At 38.7% G+C, this 18,522-nt stretch overlaps 1 protein-coding gene across 2 annotated transcripts in view; it reads right to left on the bottom strand.

The window, feature by feature from the left end:
- Orc2 (origin recognition complex subunit 2) overlaps positions 1-18,522 on the bottom strand; it is a 46,047-nt gene that overhangs the window by 16,094 nt on the left and 11,431 nt on the right. For both annotated transcript variants that reach the window (XM_048344986.1, XM_048344988.1), the window contains exons 5-11: positions 17,252-17,341; positions 15,077-15,169; positions 13,296-13,327; positions 9,592-9,652; positions 6,537-6,730; positions 3,954-4,052; positions 608-717 (exon numbers count right to left, since the gene is read on the bottom strand). In XM_048344986.1, coding sequence (XP_048200943.1) covers positions 608-717; positions 3,954-4,052; positions 6,537-6,730; positions 9,592-9,652; positions 13,296-13,327; positions 15,077-15,169; positions 17,252-17,341 — 679 coding nt within the window. The remainder of the gene's footprint in view (positions 1-607; positions 718-3,953; positions 4,053-6,536; positions 6,731-9,591; positions 9,653-13,295; positions 13,328-15,076; positions 15,170-17,251; positions 17,342-18,522) is intronic.

The raw sequence follows: 18,522 nt of genomic DNA, 5'->3' as shown, positions 1-18,522 counted from the left end.
AAAAAAAAAGTGGGAGCTACTGACTTAAAAAAAAAGTAATACAGTAATATATATTATTTCTTTTTTGTTGTTGTTGTATTATTTCATTTTAGAAACTTTGCTGTGGATAACAAGTAAAATCTAGGTGATATATTTATGAATCTGTGTGTGTGTGCATGTGTACACACACTTGCACACCTGAATACATATGCATGGTCAGTACCGGGGCTTCAACTCAGGGCCTGAATTGTCTCTTAGTTTCTTCACTCAAGGCTGGTACTTTACCACTTCAGCCACAGTTCTATAGTTATGATTTTTTGGTTGCTATTTGAAGAAAAGAGTCTTCTCAGGCTGGCTTTGAACCTTGATCCACAGATCTCAGCCTCCTGAGTAGCTAGGATTACAGGCATGAGTCACCAATGCCTGGCATACATTTATTAATCTTTATAAAACCAAAACTATTGAATTTCTGAGAAGTCATTAAAAAAAGACATTTTTATATTTCAGTCATAAAATTTGGAAAATCTCAATTTTGAGGTTTACTACAACTTATTAAACTATTTGGCTTAATGTAAAGACACATACATAATTATTCTCTATTTTAGAAGGGTTTGAAATTAATACTTACTGTAACTGCAGCATCCATTTGTGAAATAATTTTTCATGTTGCTGATTTAATTGTTCAATTTCAGCAGAAAAGGAAGGAGAAAACTTGCTCAATAAGTTATGCAGAGTTTGCTTAAAAAAAGAAAACAGAAATCATTCTCAAACCAAGTACATCAAATAAACCCAAACTAAAACTACTTCCTTAGAGGTTGGGGTTGGAAGAGATTGTTACTGGAAGTAACAAAGTACTACTTTAACCAGGCTTAGAAATGACTAAAGCAACTGAATTAACACTCTACTTCAAATATGACTCAAATATTTGATTTCTTAAATTCTTTACTATTCTCTTTGCTACAAAATATGAACTAAAGGAAATGTGCTTAGTTTTGTCCAGAATCATTTCAAAATTTAAGACTATAAATTTCAAATGTAAAGTCAGTTTCAAGCTGGGTATCAGTGGCTTGCGCCTATAATCGTAGCTTACTCTCGAGGCTGAGATCTGAGGATTATGGTTTGAAGCCAGCCAATAAGAAAAGTCCATGAGGGCTGGGGATATGGCCTAGTGGCAAGAGAGCTTGCCTCGTATACATGAGGCCCTGGGTTCGATTCCCCAGCACCACATATACAGAAAACGGCCAGAAGTGGCGCTGTGGCTCAAGTGGCAGAGTGCTAGCCTTGAGCAAAAAAAAGAAGCCAGGGACAGTACTCAGGCCCTGAGTCCAAGGCCCAGGACTGGCCAAAAAAAAAAAAGTCCATGAGACTCTCTCTTATCTCCAATAAACTACTCAGAAAAAGCCAGAAGCGGCGCTGTGGCTCAAATGGCAGAGCATTAGCGTTTAGTACAAAGAAGTCATGTGTTAACCAGGCACAAGTGGCCCATGTTAATCCTAGCTACTCAGGTGGCTGAGATTTAAGGATCTTAAAGGTCAAAGATAGACTAGTCAGAAAAGTCCACAAGTCTCTATTCCCAATTAACTAAAAGAAAAGCTGAACTTAAGGAGTGGCTCAAGGGGTAGAGTGTGAGTTTGAGGCCCCAAGTTTAAGCCCAATAACACACACACACACACACACACACACACACACACACACACACACACACACACAAAATGGTCATGTTTTCTCACTTCTCAAAAGCTTCAGCAACAAGAACATATCTCAGGAGGCCCACGGGTCCAATATGGGAGAGAACATGGGGCAAATCCTACATCAGCCAACATCCGAACATGAGAAATAAATGCTTTATGACTTACTGTATTGGTGAGCTATGCTATGTCAACAATCAATAAAAGGCCTTCCCTTCCTTCATATGGTTAACAAGTATTTCTTTCATAAAAAAAAGTCATAAGTAGCATTGTGACTCAAGTGGTAAAGGGCTAACCTTGAGCAAAAAGAAGCCAGGGACAGTGCTCAGGCCCTGAGTTCAAGCCCCAGAACTGGCAACAACAACAAAAAAATCTATCCCACTGGGTAAAAGGAGCCCTACTGTACTGTTGGTAGGAATGTACACTAGTACAACCACTCTGGACAGCAGTCTGGAGATTCCTCAAAAAACTAAACATAAATTTTCCCTATGGCCCAGCCATACCACTGCTGGGTATCTACCCAGAACAACATAAGCCAGGATACCATAAAAACACTTGTACATCCATGTTAATTGCTGCATTATTCACAATAGTCAAGTTGTGGAAACAGCCCAGATGCCCTACAATAGACAAGTGGGTCAAAAAATGTGGTACCTATATACATTGGAATTTTACATAGCCATTAGAAAAAAAAATGTCATTTGTAGGGAAATTGATAGACCTAGAACAAATCAATTTAAATAAGGGAAGCCAAACTCAGAGAGACAAACAGCTAATGTGTTTTCTCATGTGGAAGCTAGACCTAATATACACTGGAATATGGTAAATTACAGGACTCTAGACATTCATACACAGTGAGACCAAAGGAGGATACTTTAGGAGAGGAACACACAAAGGCGCAATGCCTATGTGCATCTGATCATACAAAATAATATTTATCAAAATGATTCTAAGACATGGAAAAAAGTTTTTTCTTTGTTGTTTTCTTTTTATCTTCTTTGTTCATTTATGTCTTTGGGAAGGTAAGGGTGGGGCACCAAAATGGAAGTACAAAGGGTGAACAAATACAGCAGTGGCATTCATTAGACACTATGCTGAAAATGAACTATTCAACATGCAGGTAGGAATGGAAAGGAAAACCTGGGAAAGTAAGGGAAGAGGGGGGTGACAGTGTTTAAAAAGAAAAGTACTCATTGCCTGACTTATGGAACTGTAACTGTACAGAAGTACATCACTTTTATATTAACAATTTTAAAAACTCCATTCAAAATCTGCAACACTTCTGGTCCCAAACATTTTAGAGAAAGGACGATAAATCAGTATAGTAAAATGTTGCTCATCTTTGAGACAGTAACAATCTCTTCTTCACTTAGATGCTTTTTCACTCAGAGAGCTCTTAGGTAATCAATCTTAGGCCATCAAAACTCTAACAAGCATAGTTATATGATATATTTTTGTAAAATGAGCTACTAGATGCATAGTACAAAGCAGTCTTGTTACCTTACTGCCCTATACCAGTTTCCCATAGTAAATTCAAAAACATCCACTACTTTCTGGAAAGCTTTTAACAAGAAAAGTCGGGTTGGAGATGTTATTTTTTAATTACTGTGAAGTTCAATTAATATATGGGTAAAATGAAAAACAGATACATGGTACATGGGTACCATCAGGGAAATATGATAATTATAAATCCGGAAGAAATAAAACTATACTAGGGGCTGGGAACATGGGCCTAGTGGTACATGAAGCCCTGGGTTCAATTCCTCAACACCACATATATAGAAAAAGCCAGAAGTGGTGCTGTGGCTCAAGTGGTAGAGTACTAGCCTTGAGCTAAAAGAAGCCAAGGGGTCTGGGAATATGGCCTAGTGGCAAGAGTGCTTGCCTCCTACACATGAAGCTCTCAGTTCGATTCCCCAGCACCACATATATGGAAAACGGCCAGAAGAGGCGCTGTGGCTCAGGTGGCAGAGTGCTAGCCTTGAGCGGGAAGAAGCCAGGGACAGTGCTCAGGCCCTGAGTTCAAGCCCCAGAACTGGCAAAAAAAAAAAAAAAGAAAGAAAAAGAAAAAGAAACAACACTATACTAAAATAGAAAAATGTATATCTATGTTATACCAAATAAATTCTACTCCTGCAAGTTATTTAACATTTAATAATAAATAAGTAATACTTACATCACATTAATTTGTGTTTTTATTTGGTCAGAGCAGTAATTCTACTTGTACAGGCTTATGCCTGTTGCTAATTTAGTGTATTTTATAGACATTGCATCTTTGTTACATACCTGATCCAGTTTAGGTCTTTTTAGCTTCTGCAGAGTTTTATCTGAGGTTAAGACTTTTGAGCTGCTATGAGCTTCAAAATATTCTTCCACTAAGTCACTCTGAAAGTAGACAAAAGAATAAGTAAGTTCTAAAGTATCTCAAATAAGCTGGGCACTGGTAGCTCATGCTTGTAATCCTAGCTATTCAGGAGACTGACATCTCAGGACTGTGGTTCAAAGCCAGCCCAGGCAGAAAAGTCCCGGTGAGACTCTTACCTCCAATTAACCACTCAAAAACCAGAAGTGGAGCTGTAGCTCAAGTAGTAGAGTGCTAGCCTTGAGCACAAAAAGGCTCAGAGACAGCACCCAGGCCCTGAGTTTAAGCTCCATGACTGACTAGAAAAAAAAAGTTTCTCAAATATTTGTAATCTATCAAAATTAGATAGTGAGCTGGCCTCTGGTGACTCATGCCTATAATCCAAGCTACTCAGAAGACTGAGATATGATGATCATTGCTCAATGCCAGCCCAGGAAGGAAAGTTTCTAAGATCTTGATAAGGTTGGGCATATCCAATTAATCAGCAAAAAGCTGGAAACAGAACTGTGACTCAATTGGTAGAATGCCAGCCTTAGGCAAAAAAAACTAAGGGACAACACACAGACCTTGAGTTGAAGTCCTAGTACTGATATGCATGCATATGAGTGTGCACACTCACACACACTCACTTTAAATAGTAATATCAATATAGAATAGCACACGTAAAATTATTTGTTGTGGAGGTGGAAATTATATTTCAGAATGCTGTCCAAGTTAGTCTCAAAACTGTGTGTTCAAGTGTCCCTTTGCTGTGTCACTCATGGGGCTTGAACTCAGGGCCTGGGAGCTGTTCCTGACCTCTTTCACTCAAGGCTAGTACTCTACCACTTTGAGCCACAACTTTATGTCCAGTTTTCAGGTGGTTAATTGGATATGAGTCTCATGGACATTCCTGCCTGGATGGCTTGAAATGTGATCCTCAGATCTCAGCCTCCTGAGTAGCTAGGATTACAGGCTTGAGCCACCAGCGCCAGGCTCAAATGTCCCTCTTTCTTTTTTTTTTTTGCCAGTCCTGGGGCTTGAACTCAGGACCTGGACACTGTCCCTGAGCTTCTTTTGCTCAAGGCTAGCACTCTACCACTTGAGCCACAGCCCCACTTCCGGCTTTTTTCTGTTTATGTGGTACTGAGAAATAGAACACAGGGCTTTATGCGTTTTAGGCAAGCACTCTGTTTACCACTATGCCACATTCCCAGCCCCATCAAGTGTCCCTCTTGATAGCCTCACAAGTAGATGAGACTATAGTAGTACACCACCATGCCTGGCTAAATTTATCTGTTTGATATTATTTTCTTTTTACAATAATATAAGTTAAGAACTAAGGATATTTATGTCCAATAATAAAACTGAATAACTCTTAGAATCATATAAATTTAAAAATAACTAATTCAAGCATTCTGTTCTTAGAAAATGATTCCTAAATTACAACAGATAATTTTGTTTTTTCAAAAAAAAATTTCTGTTTATACTAAAAAGAACTTCCATTCTTCTCAAGCAATCCTAGCAAACCCTTTAATACTAGTTCAGATAAAATACCTATAAATGATGGGGAAACCAACAGCAAGTTTAAAAAACACAAATATTTGCCTACCACTCTAGTAAAATGACCACTACTGGTTCTTTTGGCTTGAGACCAAATAACATCTGATGTGATCGGTTGAAAGAGAAAGCTACTTAAGCAGCATGCATGCTTCTAAGACCGTTCCAAAGCTTTATAGAAAGCACCAGGATAACTAAACCAGGCTGTCTGCAATATTTTTCCAAATGCAACATGGATCAGCAGTCACTTCATGTATTATTTACACTAATCTGAACACATCAACAAAGTCACAAAAATAAAACTGTATGAAAACAGATAGGCTGAGAAGTCTTGCCACCAATTGTTCAACTAATAGTTAAAAGTTCATTGTCGTACAATTGAATTGGGCTATGATGCTTAGTACATATTATGGTAGATTAATGAATATGAAGATAGGTCAGAATAGAAAGCTCAAAAAGAAACAAATTGGGAATTTATAAGTAAGGATGAGAAAATCTAGGAAAGTGAAGAAAAAGACTATGTTGATCCATTTTGTAACTTATTCTCTTAGTGTAGCCTATCTTAAGAGGTATTACTAAAATCACTCTCATCTATGTGCATCTGATCATACAAAGTAGTATTTATTGAAATGACCTCTAGGAAATGGAAACAGGTTTTTTTTCTTTGTTGCTGTTCTCATTTTTTTTTTGTCTTATTTGTTCATTTATGTCTTTGAGAGTGTAAGGAGAGGCACAAAGATGGAGGGACAAATGATAAACAAATGCAGCAGTGGTAACTACCTTATGTTGAAAATGAACTCTACAATTGGTGGGTGGGGATTGGAGGGAAAAAACTGGGAGACAGCTAGAGAGAAGGGGTAACATTGTCCAAAAAGAAATGTATTCTTTACCTGACTTATGTAATTGTAACTCCTCTGAACATTACCTTTATAATAACAATAAAAAAATTAAAATCACTCTTCACTTACTGTTTTATCTCTCTTCATTTTCTTAGGAGGTGTTCTTTTGCAAACAGTTTCTGAAACTACTCTCGACTGAGCTTGCATCCTTCGGTTCAATGTGACTGTATTTGTGTCTTCTTCACATTCCTTTGCAACACCTTCATCATCCTCTGAGTTGGAAGCAGAATAGTCACTTTCACTGTCAGAATTGGACTGTGGCACTGTGGAAGAAAAAAGCAATAGGAAGATTTGACAGTTTGACAAGAGTCATGATGGAGTACTGAAGCGTGTGGGCTTGAAAGTAACAGCCTTTTAATTCTAGTTTTGTCATTATTTGCTCATGATTTAGTCAGAGCTACTTACATAAATTCTCTGAACACCATTTCCCTCATTTATCAAATGAGGCTAGTTGTTACTAACTTAAAAAGCCCTTGGGAAGAATATATATATACATACATATATATATAGAGAGAGAGAAACATATGTAAAGCAACTAATAAAATATGATGTATAGGACCTGTAGTAGAAACTGTCAACCATACCTACCATCATGCTCATGTAGCAATGAGCCCCAACCCTAGGGAGTCAATTATGGTAATCCTTTCTCTCTGCCAGCCTCCCTTGCAACTACATTGGCTGTGTAACCTGCTAACAGGATTTGAAGGGAGATTTGCTGAAAGTTTCTGGGAAAGATTTTCCTCACTTATGGAAGGAAATCCTCTATTTATATCTATAACTTAAAGCTACTGAAGCTATTCTTTTTTTTTTTTTTTTTTTTTTTGGTCGGCCATGGACTTGCCTGCCCTGGCTGGCTTTGAACCTTTTCATCTCAGCTTCCTGAGTAGCTAGGATTATAGGCATGAGCCACTAGTGCCTAGAAGCTATTATTCAGTACAAAATATACAGACAAAAAATGCTAGTGGAAGCACAAAAGATAATGGCACTGCTGAGTTGCTACCTCATCCATGGAACTTGTACCTTCAAATTTTTTTTTTTTTTTTTGCCAGTCCTAGGCCGTGAACTCAGGGCCTGAGCACTGTCCCTGGCTTCTTTTTTGCTCAAGGCTAGCACTCTGCCACTTGAGCCACAGCACCCCTTCTGGCCATTTTCTGTAAATGTGGTGCTGAGGAATCGAGCCCAGGGCCTCATGTATACAAGGCAAGCACTCTTGCCACTAGGCCATATCCCCAGCCCCACTTTCAGATTTTTTGTAGTGACCGGAGTTGCTTAAATGTCCAGCTTAAGCCATTACTACAGGATTTTTCTATTGCTGCCTACCAAAAGTGTCATCCTAATTGACCTAGTATTCAGTAAACAGAAGCTAGCACGTACTACTAATACATACATACACTACTCCATCCCATAATTAACTCAAGAATTAATATTTTCAAGGATATCACAACTACTGCCACCAATATTCAGAAACAATAAACCTAGTTTTATACTTACCAGATAAAGACATAACTAATTTTATACTGAAGAAGAGATTTCACTCAAGAAAAACTTTTTTTCCTTTTTATGTGTGTAGGACCTGGGGCTTGAACTCAGGGCCTGGGTAATGCCCCTGTGCTTTTTTTGCTCAAGGTTAGTGCTCTACCACTTGAGCCACAACTCCACTTCTGGCTCTCTGTTGGTTAATTGGTAGATAAGAGTCTCATACTTTCTGGTTGGGCTAGCTTCAAACCACAATCCTCAGAGCTAAGCCTCCTAAGTAGTTAGGATTACAGGTATGAGCCACCAGCACCCAACGTATGAGATAATTTTTTTTTTGGGGGGGGGGGGTCAGTCATGGGGCTTGAACTGTGGGCCTGGGCACTGTCCCTGAGCTCTTCAGCTTAAGGCTAGCACTCTACCACTTGGAGCCACAGTGCCACTTCGTTTTCTGGTGGTTAATTAGAAATAAGAGTCTCATGGACCTTCCTGCCCAAGCTGGCTTTGAACTGTGATCCTCAGATTTCAGCCTCCTAAGCAGCTGGTATTACAGGCATGAGCCACAAGCCCCAGGCTATAAACTAACTTTTTAAGTTAGCTTTCAAAATATTAGTGAAATAACTTTAACCAACTCAGTACATTTTTAACAATGGATGACTTCTGAAGGATTATACAAAGCCAACATATTAAAAATAACTAATTTTTTAAAAAGACTTCATTTTGGATATCACAAGAAATGTACACACTGCCCTACTATGTAACTGTACCCTTTTTGCACAACGCCTTGTCAAAAAATTTGTGTTTAATTAATAAATAAATTACAAAAAAAAAAGACTTCATTTTGTAGGTATTCCATTTTCCATTGATGTTGCTCATTGCATATGTGCAGGCTAAGAGCAGCAACACATACCAGGAAATGTCTCGTATGTATATGTAAGAGTAGGTGTTTATGGCCGTGACTGAGAAGGAAGTATTTCCCTTCTTTCTAAAGAGCGTTCTTCTTTGGAGTAAGGAGAAAATACTGGACACAGACTATGTTCCAAATAAAATAGTAATAATGATAATTGTATATATTACTTTCTATGACTTCAGATAGCTAATCATTCAGCATTATTATTTCAATGCTTATGAAAAAGAGTATGAGCTCTATGAAACCCAAATTTTAAAAAGAGCTAGAACATGAAGATTTTATTTTAAATAAGATGATGATTATTACCAAGCAATCAACACTAACAAAAAGGATTGCACCTTTCTGAAATATAACAGCCAACAAATCATTTGCCCTGAAATCAACTACTCAAATATCTGAAACCATTTGCAACTTCCCAAAAGGCAAGATGCATGTCTGTGTATTTGATTTTCACTAACATTTAGTACAATTTTGAATATTTTGTATATTTCATTATATAATTTCCCAGTAAAGCAAAAGAAGCACTTTCAAGGTAGCTCAAAACAAACTAAAGGACTCGGAGTATGGTAGAGTGGCAGAGTGCTTACTTAGCAAGCATGAAGCCCTAGGGAGGACCTAGAAGTAGCAGGCCCAAGATTAAAAATCTAAGCAGTTCAAGTTTAGAATCTGTGTACTTAACCATTGTGGACTCTACTTGAATGTTAACTTTTATAAAGACTTCACATAAAAAGAAATACATACCTATTAATCTTTTCCTTAGATTACGAGGTGGTGTTGAGAGAAGTTCATTTTTATCATTTTTCTGTTTAACAATAAAAAGTACAATAAACAAATAAATAATACAATGGAAGTCAATGACCTGTGAGAAAAAGGCTAAAAAATAAAAATATTTTGCTTTCAACAGACAACATTAGAACTAGATGAGCCAGTTACTAATACTAGCAGACAATGAGAATGAATTTGCTGAAACAAAGTATATAACAAAAACATTGTACAGAAGTTTACAGTGCTACTGCAGTATTTATAGAAATTGAATTCCTGACAGTTGTAAAGTATGTATGTACTCTGCTATCACATGAACATATTAACCTTTTCTTCTCCCCCCACCCTTGGCTTTTTTTATTTTTTAAATTTTTTTTGAGAGAAGGTCTCACTATCTAAATCTGGCAGGGCCCAAACTCACGATTCTCCTGTCCGAATTACAGACATGTACCAGCACACCTGACTCAACATTTCTACAAAGTATTAAGTGTCACAGAATACTTAAATGCCATCAAAATTTTAACACATATAAAGTCTACTATTTTACATGTTAGCTTAGGTCATGGGGCTTGAAGTCAGTGCCTGGGTACTATCCCTAAGCATTTCTGCTCAAAGCTAGAGCTCCACCACTTTGAGCCACAGCACCACTTCCAGTTTTCCAGTGGTTAATTGGAGATACAGTCTAATGGACTTTGCTGACGGGCTAGCTTTGAACTGCAATCCTCAGATCTCAGCCTCCTGAGGACCTAGGATTACAGGTATGAGCCACCAGTGCCCTTCTTGCTCACTTTTTATTTTTATGTTTGTTGGGTGAAGGGCTTGAACTCAGGGCCTGTGCACTGTCCTTGAGCTCTTTTTACTCAAGGCTAGTACACTACCACTTTGAGCCACAACTTAGCCACAACTTCACTTCCAGTTTTCTGGTTCTTTTGTTTTGTGTTTTTTGGAGATAAGAGTCTCACAGACATTTCCTGCCTAGGCTGGCTTTGAATGGTGATCCTCAGATCACAGCCTTCTGAGTAGCTAGGATTACAGGTGTGAGCCATCAGTGCAAGCTTCTAATTCATTTTTAAAATATGGGTATGTCTTACTAAACTGATTTTATTTATTTATTTTTTGCCAGACCTGGGCCTTGGACTCAGGGCCTGAGCACTGTCCTTGGCTTCTTTTTGCTCAAGGCTAACACTCTGCCACTTGAGCCACAGCAATACTTCTGGCCGTTTTCTATATATGTGGTGTTGGGAAATCGAACCCAGGGCTTCATGAATATGAGGCAAGCACTTTCGCCACTAGGCCATATTCCCGGGCCCTAAACTGATTTTAAAATAAAGAATTGAGATAAATTACATCTACATAATTATCAAGTTTGCAAATTCAGAATAATCATATCAAAATAAATGCTTCAGAAAATTTTTACCTTCAAAAATACTATACTTTGGGCTGGGGATATAGCCTAGTGGCAAGAGTGCCTGCCTCGGATACACGAGGCCCTAGGTTCGATTCCTCAGCACCACATATACAGAAAACGGCCAGAAGTGGCGCTGTGGCTCAAGAGGCAGAGTGCTAGCCTTGAGCGGGAAGAAGCCAGGGACAGTGCTCAGGCCCTGAGTCCAAGGCCCAGGACTGGCCAAAAAAAAAAAAAAATACTATACTTTATTGTTTGCTGCTGGAAATTTTTGCAAACTATGTACATTTGCAGTTTGTTCATTTGAACCAACTGTTTTCCCACAAGGACAAAAGCATAGGCTCAAAGGGAAACACCTTGTTCATCTTATCATCAAGATAAGATGAAGTACATCTTAATGAAGATCCTCTTTTCTTTGTTCACCACTTGGAAACTATCATGTCCCCAACTTTGCAGAAAATCAACTCTCCGTCTTGAAATAAGCACCACTTGAGAGGTTTGCCACTTACCTAGTCAAGTAGTTAGGCCACCTGAGCTCTAATTAAGTCCTACATATACTCTCTATTGACCTGCGTTTTCTAAAACAGCACACTAAGACCCTGACTGATCAGACAATGTAAAAAATAACATTCTAATATATCTTAATTCTTGCTTAGATTATAACTCTTTAGTAGTGATATAACATGAGATACAACAATAAAGAGAAGGTTAATTATTAAAGGCATGTCTAATTTTATACCTATACTTGTCTAAATAGTGCATTGTTGCCAAGGCTAAAATCATGGTCTTGAAAGTCAATACTTAACTTCTTACCTAAGGGTATCCTTAACAAAGCCCAGACATGTCAAAATCTATACTCAGGGGCTGGGAATGTGGCTTAGTGGTAGAGTGCTCGCCTTGCATGAATGAAGCCCTGGGTTCAATTCCTCAGCACCACATAAACAGAAAAGGCTGGAATTGGAGCCGTGGCTCCAGTGGTAGAGTGCTAGCCTTGAGCAAAAAGAAGCCAGGGACTGTGCTCAGGCCCTGAGTTCAAGCCCCAGGACTGGCAAAAAAAAAACAACAAAAAAAAAAACTCTGTACTCAAAAAGAGCTGAATACATCACTCACATACCCAATGCTGTGGATGTCCCCCTGACCATCTGAGCTTGCTTTTCACTCTGATAAGGCAGAGTGAAAAACTAAATCACTAACGCAAGAGGGAAGAACTGTTAATTTCTTTTAGCTACTCTGAAATTCATCTGTCTCAATGAACTTAGTTTTCAAATATAAATAATAGGAGGATAGAGTAATGAATTTAATGGTCAACTCTTAAAAAATTAAGATTATTTAAAAAAAGAACAAACAAACAAACAACAACAAAAACCTAGAGCTGGGCACTGGTGCCTCATGCCTATAATCCTACCTACTCAGGAGACTGAGATCTGAGGATTCCGGTTTGGAGCCAGCCCAGGCAGGAAAGTCCATGAGACTCTACTGGGGAAAAAGCTAGAAGTAGTGCTGTGGCTCAAGCAGTAGAGCACTAGCCTTGAGCAAAAAGCAGCTCATGGATAGAACCCAGACCCAGAGTTCAAGCCCCGGGACTGGCTAAATACATACATAAACAAACAACCTAGCATGATACATAAAAGTGTAACAAAATTCATAAATTTCCCAGACCAGCTCTACTAAGTAAAAAATACCCAGAGATAGTTGGCACATCAGAAAAAAAAAATCTAACCTTTGGCTAAAGAACTGGTTCATTTTCATCTTTATTCCTTCTAAGTTAGGTAAAATTAAGAGAGTCATTCCACCTCTCCAAACCTTAAATTCTTTTTATTAACTAAAAAAATTTTTTGACACGGTGTTGTGCAAAAGGGGTACAGTTACATAATAGGGCAGTGTGTACATTTCTTGTGATCCAAACCTTAAATTCTTTACCTGTAAGCCAAGTGTATATAACTGGTAAATGCTTATAAATTATTTTTTAAAATACTATATAAACTAAGAGATAGCTATTTTCATTATGTCTAATTCTTTTTTTTTTGGCCAGTCCTGGGCCTTGGACTCAGGGCCTGAGCACTGTCCCTGGCTTCTTCCCGCTCAAGTCTAGCACTCTGTCACATGAGCCACAGCGCCGCTTCTGGCCGTTTTTTCTGTATATGTGGTGCTGGGGAATCGAACCTAGGGCCTCGTGTATCCGAGGCAGGCACTCTTGCCACTAGGCTATATCCCCAGCCCTCCATTATGTCTAATTCTTAAGACTAAAGTTTTTGCTTGTTTTTAGGTAATTTCTTACCTTCTGTTGAACTCTGTCTGATGCAGAATATTCTGAAACAAAAAGCCATATTTACTACAAGTATTTCATTTTTTAATCATAATCTAATTTCATTTAAAGTAGTTTCTGCACAGAACCTTGTTTCACGTACTTGAGTTCTTGATTAATTCCATCTCCCCTATAGGCTAAATAACAGTATTTCATGGCTACTCCTATTAGTAATAGCTATTTTCTGTATCTTTATAGCATTCTAACAAGAAAAAAAAAGAAACTATTTTTTTTCCTTTTTGATTATTAGAACATAATCTTCTTAGGGCTAGGGTACAATGGTGCAATCTCACTTATTTACCTTTCTCACTTATTTTCAATCGAACTTATTTAGGATGGCCAGCCCTGGTAAAAAGTGAGGAAAAGCTTCAGAATGCAGGGTTTACCAGGCATCAGTGGATCTTAGCTATTCAGGAGGCTCAGATCTGAGAACTGCTGTTCAAAGCAAGCCAGGATAAGAAGTTCCATAAGACTCTTACATTCAGTTAATCTCCCTCCAAAGGCTGGATGTGGAACTCTGACTCAAGTGGTAGAGCTCTAGCATTAAGTGAAAAAGCTCAGGCAGAGAGGGCTCAGGCCTTGAGTTCAGTTCCTAGAGGACTGTGATTAGAGACCATCCAGGGAAGAAAAGTTTATGAGACCCCTTCTCAACACACAGAAGGGAATAGAAGTATGCCTGTCATCACAAGCTACATGGAAGGCTGAGATTGAGAGGAGGAAAGTTCCAAGCCAGTTTGGGCAGAAAAGTCCAAAAGACTCCATCTCCACAGAGGGAGTCTGGATGAGGTGCTGCAATCCTTGGACTTGAACACGTAGGGAAGCTGCAAGTAGGTGGATCATAACTTAGGCATGTATTGGGCAAATAACTAGCAAAACCTTGGGCTGGGGGCATGGTTCTGCAGTAGAATGCCAGCTTACCAAGTACAAGGCCTTGAGTACAAACCCCAGTATAGAAGGAAAAAATAAAAGACAAGTTCTGTATGGTATTTTTCCAGCTACTCTGGAAGTGGAAGGATTGTAGTCCAAGACTGGGATGGGCAAAAACTCAGTTCTCTATCTGAAAACAAATGGAAGCAAAAAGAGTTGGGGGTGTGATTCAAGTGGTCAGTTTGCCTAGGAAGAGCAAGGTCTTTAGTTGAAACCCCCCCCCACCTCATACATAAGCCAAAAGACAGAAAAAAGGAAAAAAAATGCACACCTAACAACAACAAATCTGCTACATAATCCATACATTTCTAAATCCCTTAAGTCTTATTTTACCATATATGCCAAAGTCAAATCTTCCATGAGCAACTGACTAACTCAAAAAAGACAGAGGGCCTCAATGACTATTTCTAGATAGCCCTGTAAACTAACTGTAGTTAGCACAGAGCACATTGACTGGTAAGTATGAGCATAGGCAGGTTGGAGCATTAGCTATATTTTGTTCAATTTATTTCCAGGATAGATGAAAATACACTCAGATAAGAAAAAAATAACATAATTTCATATGAAGCAACTATGATTTTTATTTTTATTTTTTGCCAGTCCTGGGGCTTGGACTGGGGGCCCGAGCACAGTCCCTGGCTTCTTTTTGCTCAAGGCTAGCACTCTGCTGCTTGAGCCACAGCACCACTTCTGGCCTTTTTACATATATATATATGTGGTGCTGCGAATTGAACCCAGAGCTTCATGTATACGAGCAAGCACTTTTGCTACTAGGCCATATTCTCAGCCCTATGAAATTTTTTAACAAATTACAGTAAAAATCTTACCCTTGCTACTTTGAGGAACATTTATTGTAATTTCAGACTCATTCTTCAAACTCAATGAAACACTTTTCCTTGGAGTTTTTGCAAGTTCTGAAGCTGTAACAAGACCACAAAATATATTGTTTCTTAATAAACAAAAGAAGTTATAATGGGAAGCAACTTTATTTCACTTATGTAAGTTTTTAAAAACAGAAAATTAGCACTGACCAAAAACATAAATAAATCAAGCCATACTGAGTACTACTTTTACCATTTATCTTTCCACAGCACCTTTCAGGCTCCAATTATGCACAAATTTCTCAACAAAATACAAATAACTTCAACATTGCTTTTTTCTCTAATTATCATATTCTCCTCCATCAACAAATTATATTGCTTCCACATGTCATCATATATGCTGGAGGCAAACTATCACGAGTGAATAGAAGGGCCAGAAAGTGTAGAAAGGCCAGAAAGTAGAATCTAAAACAAAGGAAAGTCAAGCACCAGTGGCTCATACCTGTAATCCTAGCTACTCGGGAAACTGAGTTCTGAAGATCACAATTCAAAGCCAGGCCAGGCAAGAAAGTCTGAGATGTTTTTAAATCTCCAATTAACTACCAAAAAAGGCCAGAGAAGCCGTGGCTCAAGGTGGTAGAGAGCTAACCTTGAGCACAAAAGATCAGAGACAGTGTCCAGGTTAAGTTCAAGCCCAGGACTGGCACAAAAACAAAACAAAAAAAGCAGAAACTGCATAGTTAAAATAAGCTTCAATGGCTGGTATAGTATACTCCTAGCTACTTAGGAGGAAGAGGTAAGGAATGTGGCTCAAGGCCAGCCCAGGCAAAATGTGAATGAAACTCTCATCTCAACCAATATCTGGACATGACAGAACACACTGGTTATCCCAGCTACACCAAAATTGTAAATAGGACTGTGGTCCATGGCCTGGGCAAATATAAGAATCTAACCCGAAAACAACTAAAGTAGAAAAGGCTAGGTATAGCTTAAGCAGTAGTGCCTAGCAAGCCCAAAGCCCATATTTCCCATAAAATTTTGGGTCTAAAATTCTTCAATACAAGTTAGTAATGAGTACAACATAATATGGTTTGTTAAACAGATGGCAATTTCTTTGTTTAAGCATCAGAAGAAATAGGTAGCTTCTGTTTAAGAAACCTTTTAGGTTAAAAAAAAACAACTAATTTTCACCTGAATGATTCTCATTATACATTCACACTGAGAAATGAGCTTAAGTGAAGGAACAGGTGTGTATTTTCCAAGTTAACCTTCATGTTGGGACACTGTTCACTGAGAACAAAGGTGTGCAGCACTTAAATAATCACAAAATGTTTTTCTCTTAAAAGAAAGGGGTAGCTAGGTGCCAGTGGCTCACAAGTGTAATACTACCTACTTAGGTGGCTGAATTCTGAAGACTGCAGTTTGAAGGCAGCCTGGGCAGGAAAGTCTCTGAGACTCTCATCTCCAAGTAACCACCAAAAAAGCTGGAAGTGGAGCTGTGACTCAAGTGGTAGAGTGCTAGCCTAGAGCAAAAAAGCTCAGGCACAGGGCCCAGACCCTGAGTTCAAGCCCCAGTACTGTAAGGTTGAAAAAAAGAAAAAGAAAAAGGTACAGACAAGATTTAGTTAAGATTTGAGTTATTGGGGCTGGGGATATGGCCTAGTGGCAAGAGAGCTTGCCTCGTATACATGAGGCCCTGGGTTCGATTCCTCAGCACCACATATACAGAAAACGGCCAGAAGTGGCGCTGTGGCTCAAGTGGCAGAGTGCTAGCCTTGAGCAAAAGGAAGCCAGGGACAGTGCTCAGGCCCTGAGTCCAAGGCCCAGGACTGGCCAAAAAAAAAAAAAAAAAAAAAAAAAGATTTGAGTTCTTAAGAACTCAAAGTCACTCATTACTTCACAAAACCTGGTCTAGAACCTAAGCTTACATCCTGTCAGAAGAAAAACAAAGAATGGATTCCAACAATGAGAAGCTTATGCTCCAGCTCAGAACAGAAGACAGCTGAGCATAAAATAAAATGTAATAAACTTAAATAAGTTTAATATAATTTTTAAGCAATTATTCCCTAAATCTTAGGGAACATTTAATCTTTCTTTTAGAGAATATAATGGGATGAAAATCATGAGGAATGTGGTTCTTGTTAGTCTATAATCACTGTAGATACTAGAAAAGTAACACACCTAATTTAGCCATCTTTTCAGGAGGTTTCCTATTCTGAAAAGAGTAAACTTTATTCCCACCATCTGCAGCAGAACCATTTTTCCAGGATTCTGAAAAAGAAAATGCAAGATCAAGATGTGCTTAGAGAAAGGGGCAAAGTGAACTCACATAAACAAATAAATCTTTAACAAAACTTAAATTTATGCTCCCTACTACATTGCCTAAAGAGTTAAAATACATATACACATACGTATACTATTTAAAAATACACAATAGAAAATAGACTGATTCTGTTTATACAAATCTTAACACACAAAAAAATTGTTATTCAGACACAATGATTTTTTTTCTTCCAGATTAGATGGAGTCAAAATTATGAGAATTAAGCCAAGTGAGTCAAGCTAAGTAGGACCCATTGGTTATGCTTCAACACAAAGCAAAAGCATTAATAATGGAAAGGTGTTCTTCATCTGTTTTCTGTTACTATAAAATACACATAAAAGAATTTATTTAGCATACAGTTCTGGAGAGTCACAGGCACAGCACCAGCATGTGCTTGGATGGGAGGATTATCACTGTGTTGTCCCCTCTCACATGGGACATATTACTTAAAAATTATTTTAGGGGGCTGGGGATATAGCCTAGTGGCAAGAGTGCCTGCCTTGAATACACGAGGCCCTAGGTTCGATTCCCCAGCACCACATATACAGAAAACGGCCAGAAGCGGCGCTGTGGCTCAAGTGGCAGAGTGCTAGCCTTGAGCGGGAAGAAGCCAGGGACAGTGCTCAGGCCCTGAGTCCAAGGCCCAGGACTGGCCAAAAAAAAAAAAAATTATTTTAGGGGCTGGGAATGTGGCTTAGCGGTAGAGTGCTTGCCTTGCATGCATGAAGCCCTGGGTTTAATTCCTCAGCACCACATATATAGAAAATGGCCAGAAGTGGCGCTGTGGCTCAAGTGGTAGAGTGCTAGCCTTGAGCAAAAAGAAGCCAGGGACAGTGCTCAGGCCCTGAATCCATGCCCCAGGACAAAAAAACAAAAATTATTTTAGGAACTAGAGATTAGGCTCAGTGGTACAGTGCCATCCTAGCAAGTGCAAGGCCCCAAGTTCGAGTTCAAGTCCTAGTCCCACCAAAACAAAATTTTTGAATGTTTTTGTTATTATAAAGGTGATGTACAGAGGGGTTACAGTTCAGGTAGCAATTACCTTTCTTTTTGGACAATGTCACACCTTCTGTCTCTCTGTCCCAGTTTTTCCTCCTGTCTGTACCTGCAAGTTATTATTATTTTTTTT

The sequence above is a fragment of the Perognathus longimembris genome, chromosome 4 (genome assembly GCF_023159225.1).
Source record: "Perognathus longimembris pacificus isolate PPM17 chromosome 4, ASM2315922v1, whole genome shotgun sequence".
Taxonomy (NCBI): Eukaryota; Metazoa; Chordata; class Mammalia; order Rodentia; family Heteromyidae; genus Perognathus; species Perognathus longimembris.
This window is presented reverse-complemented; position numbering and strand designations above follow the sequence as displayed.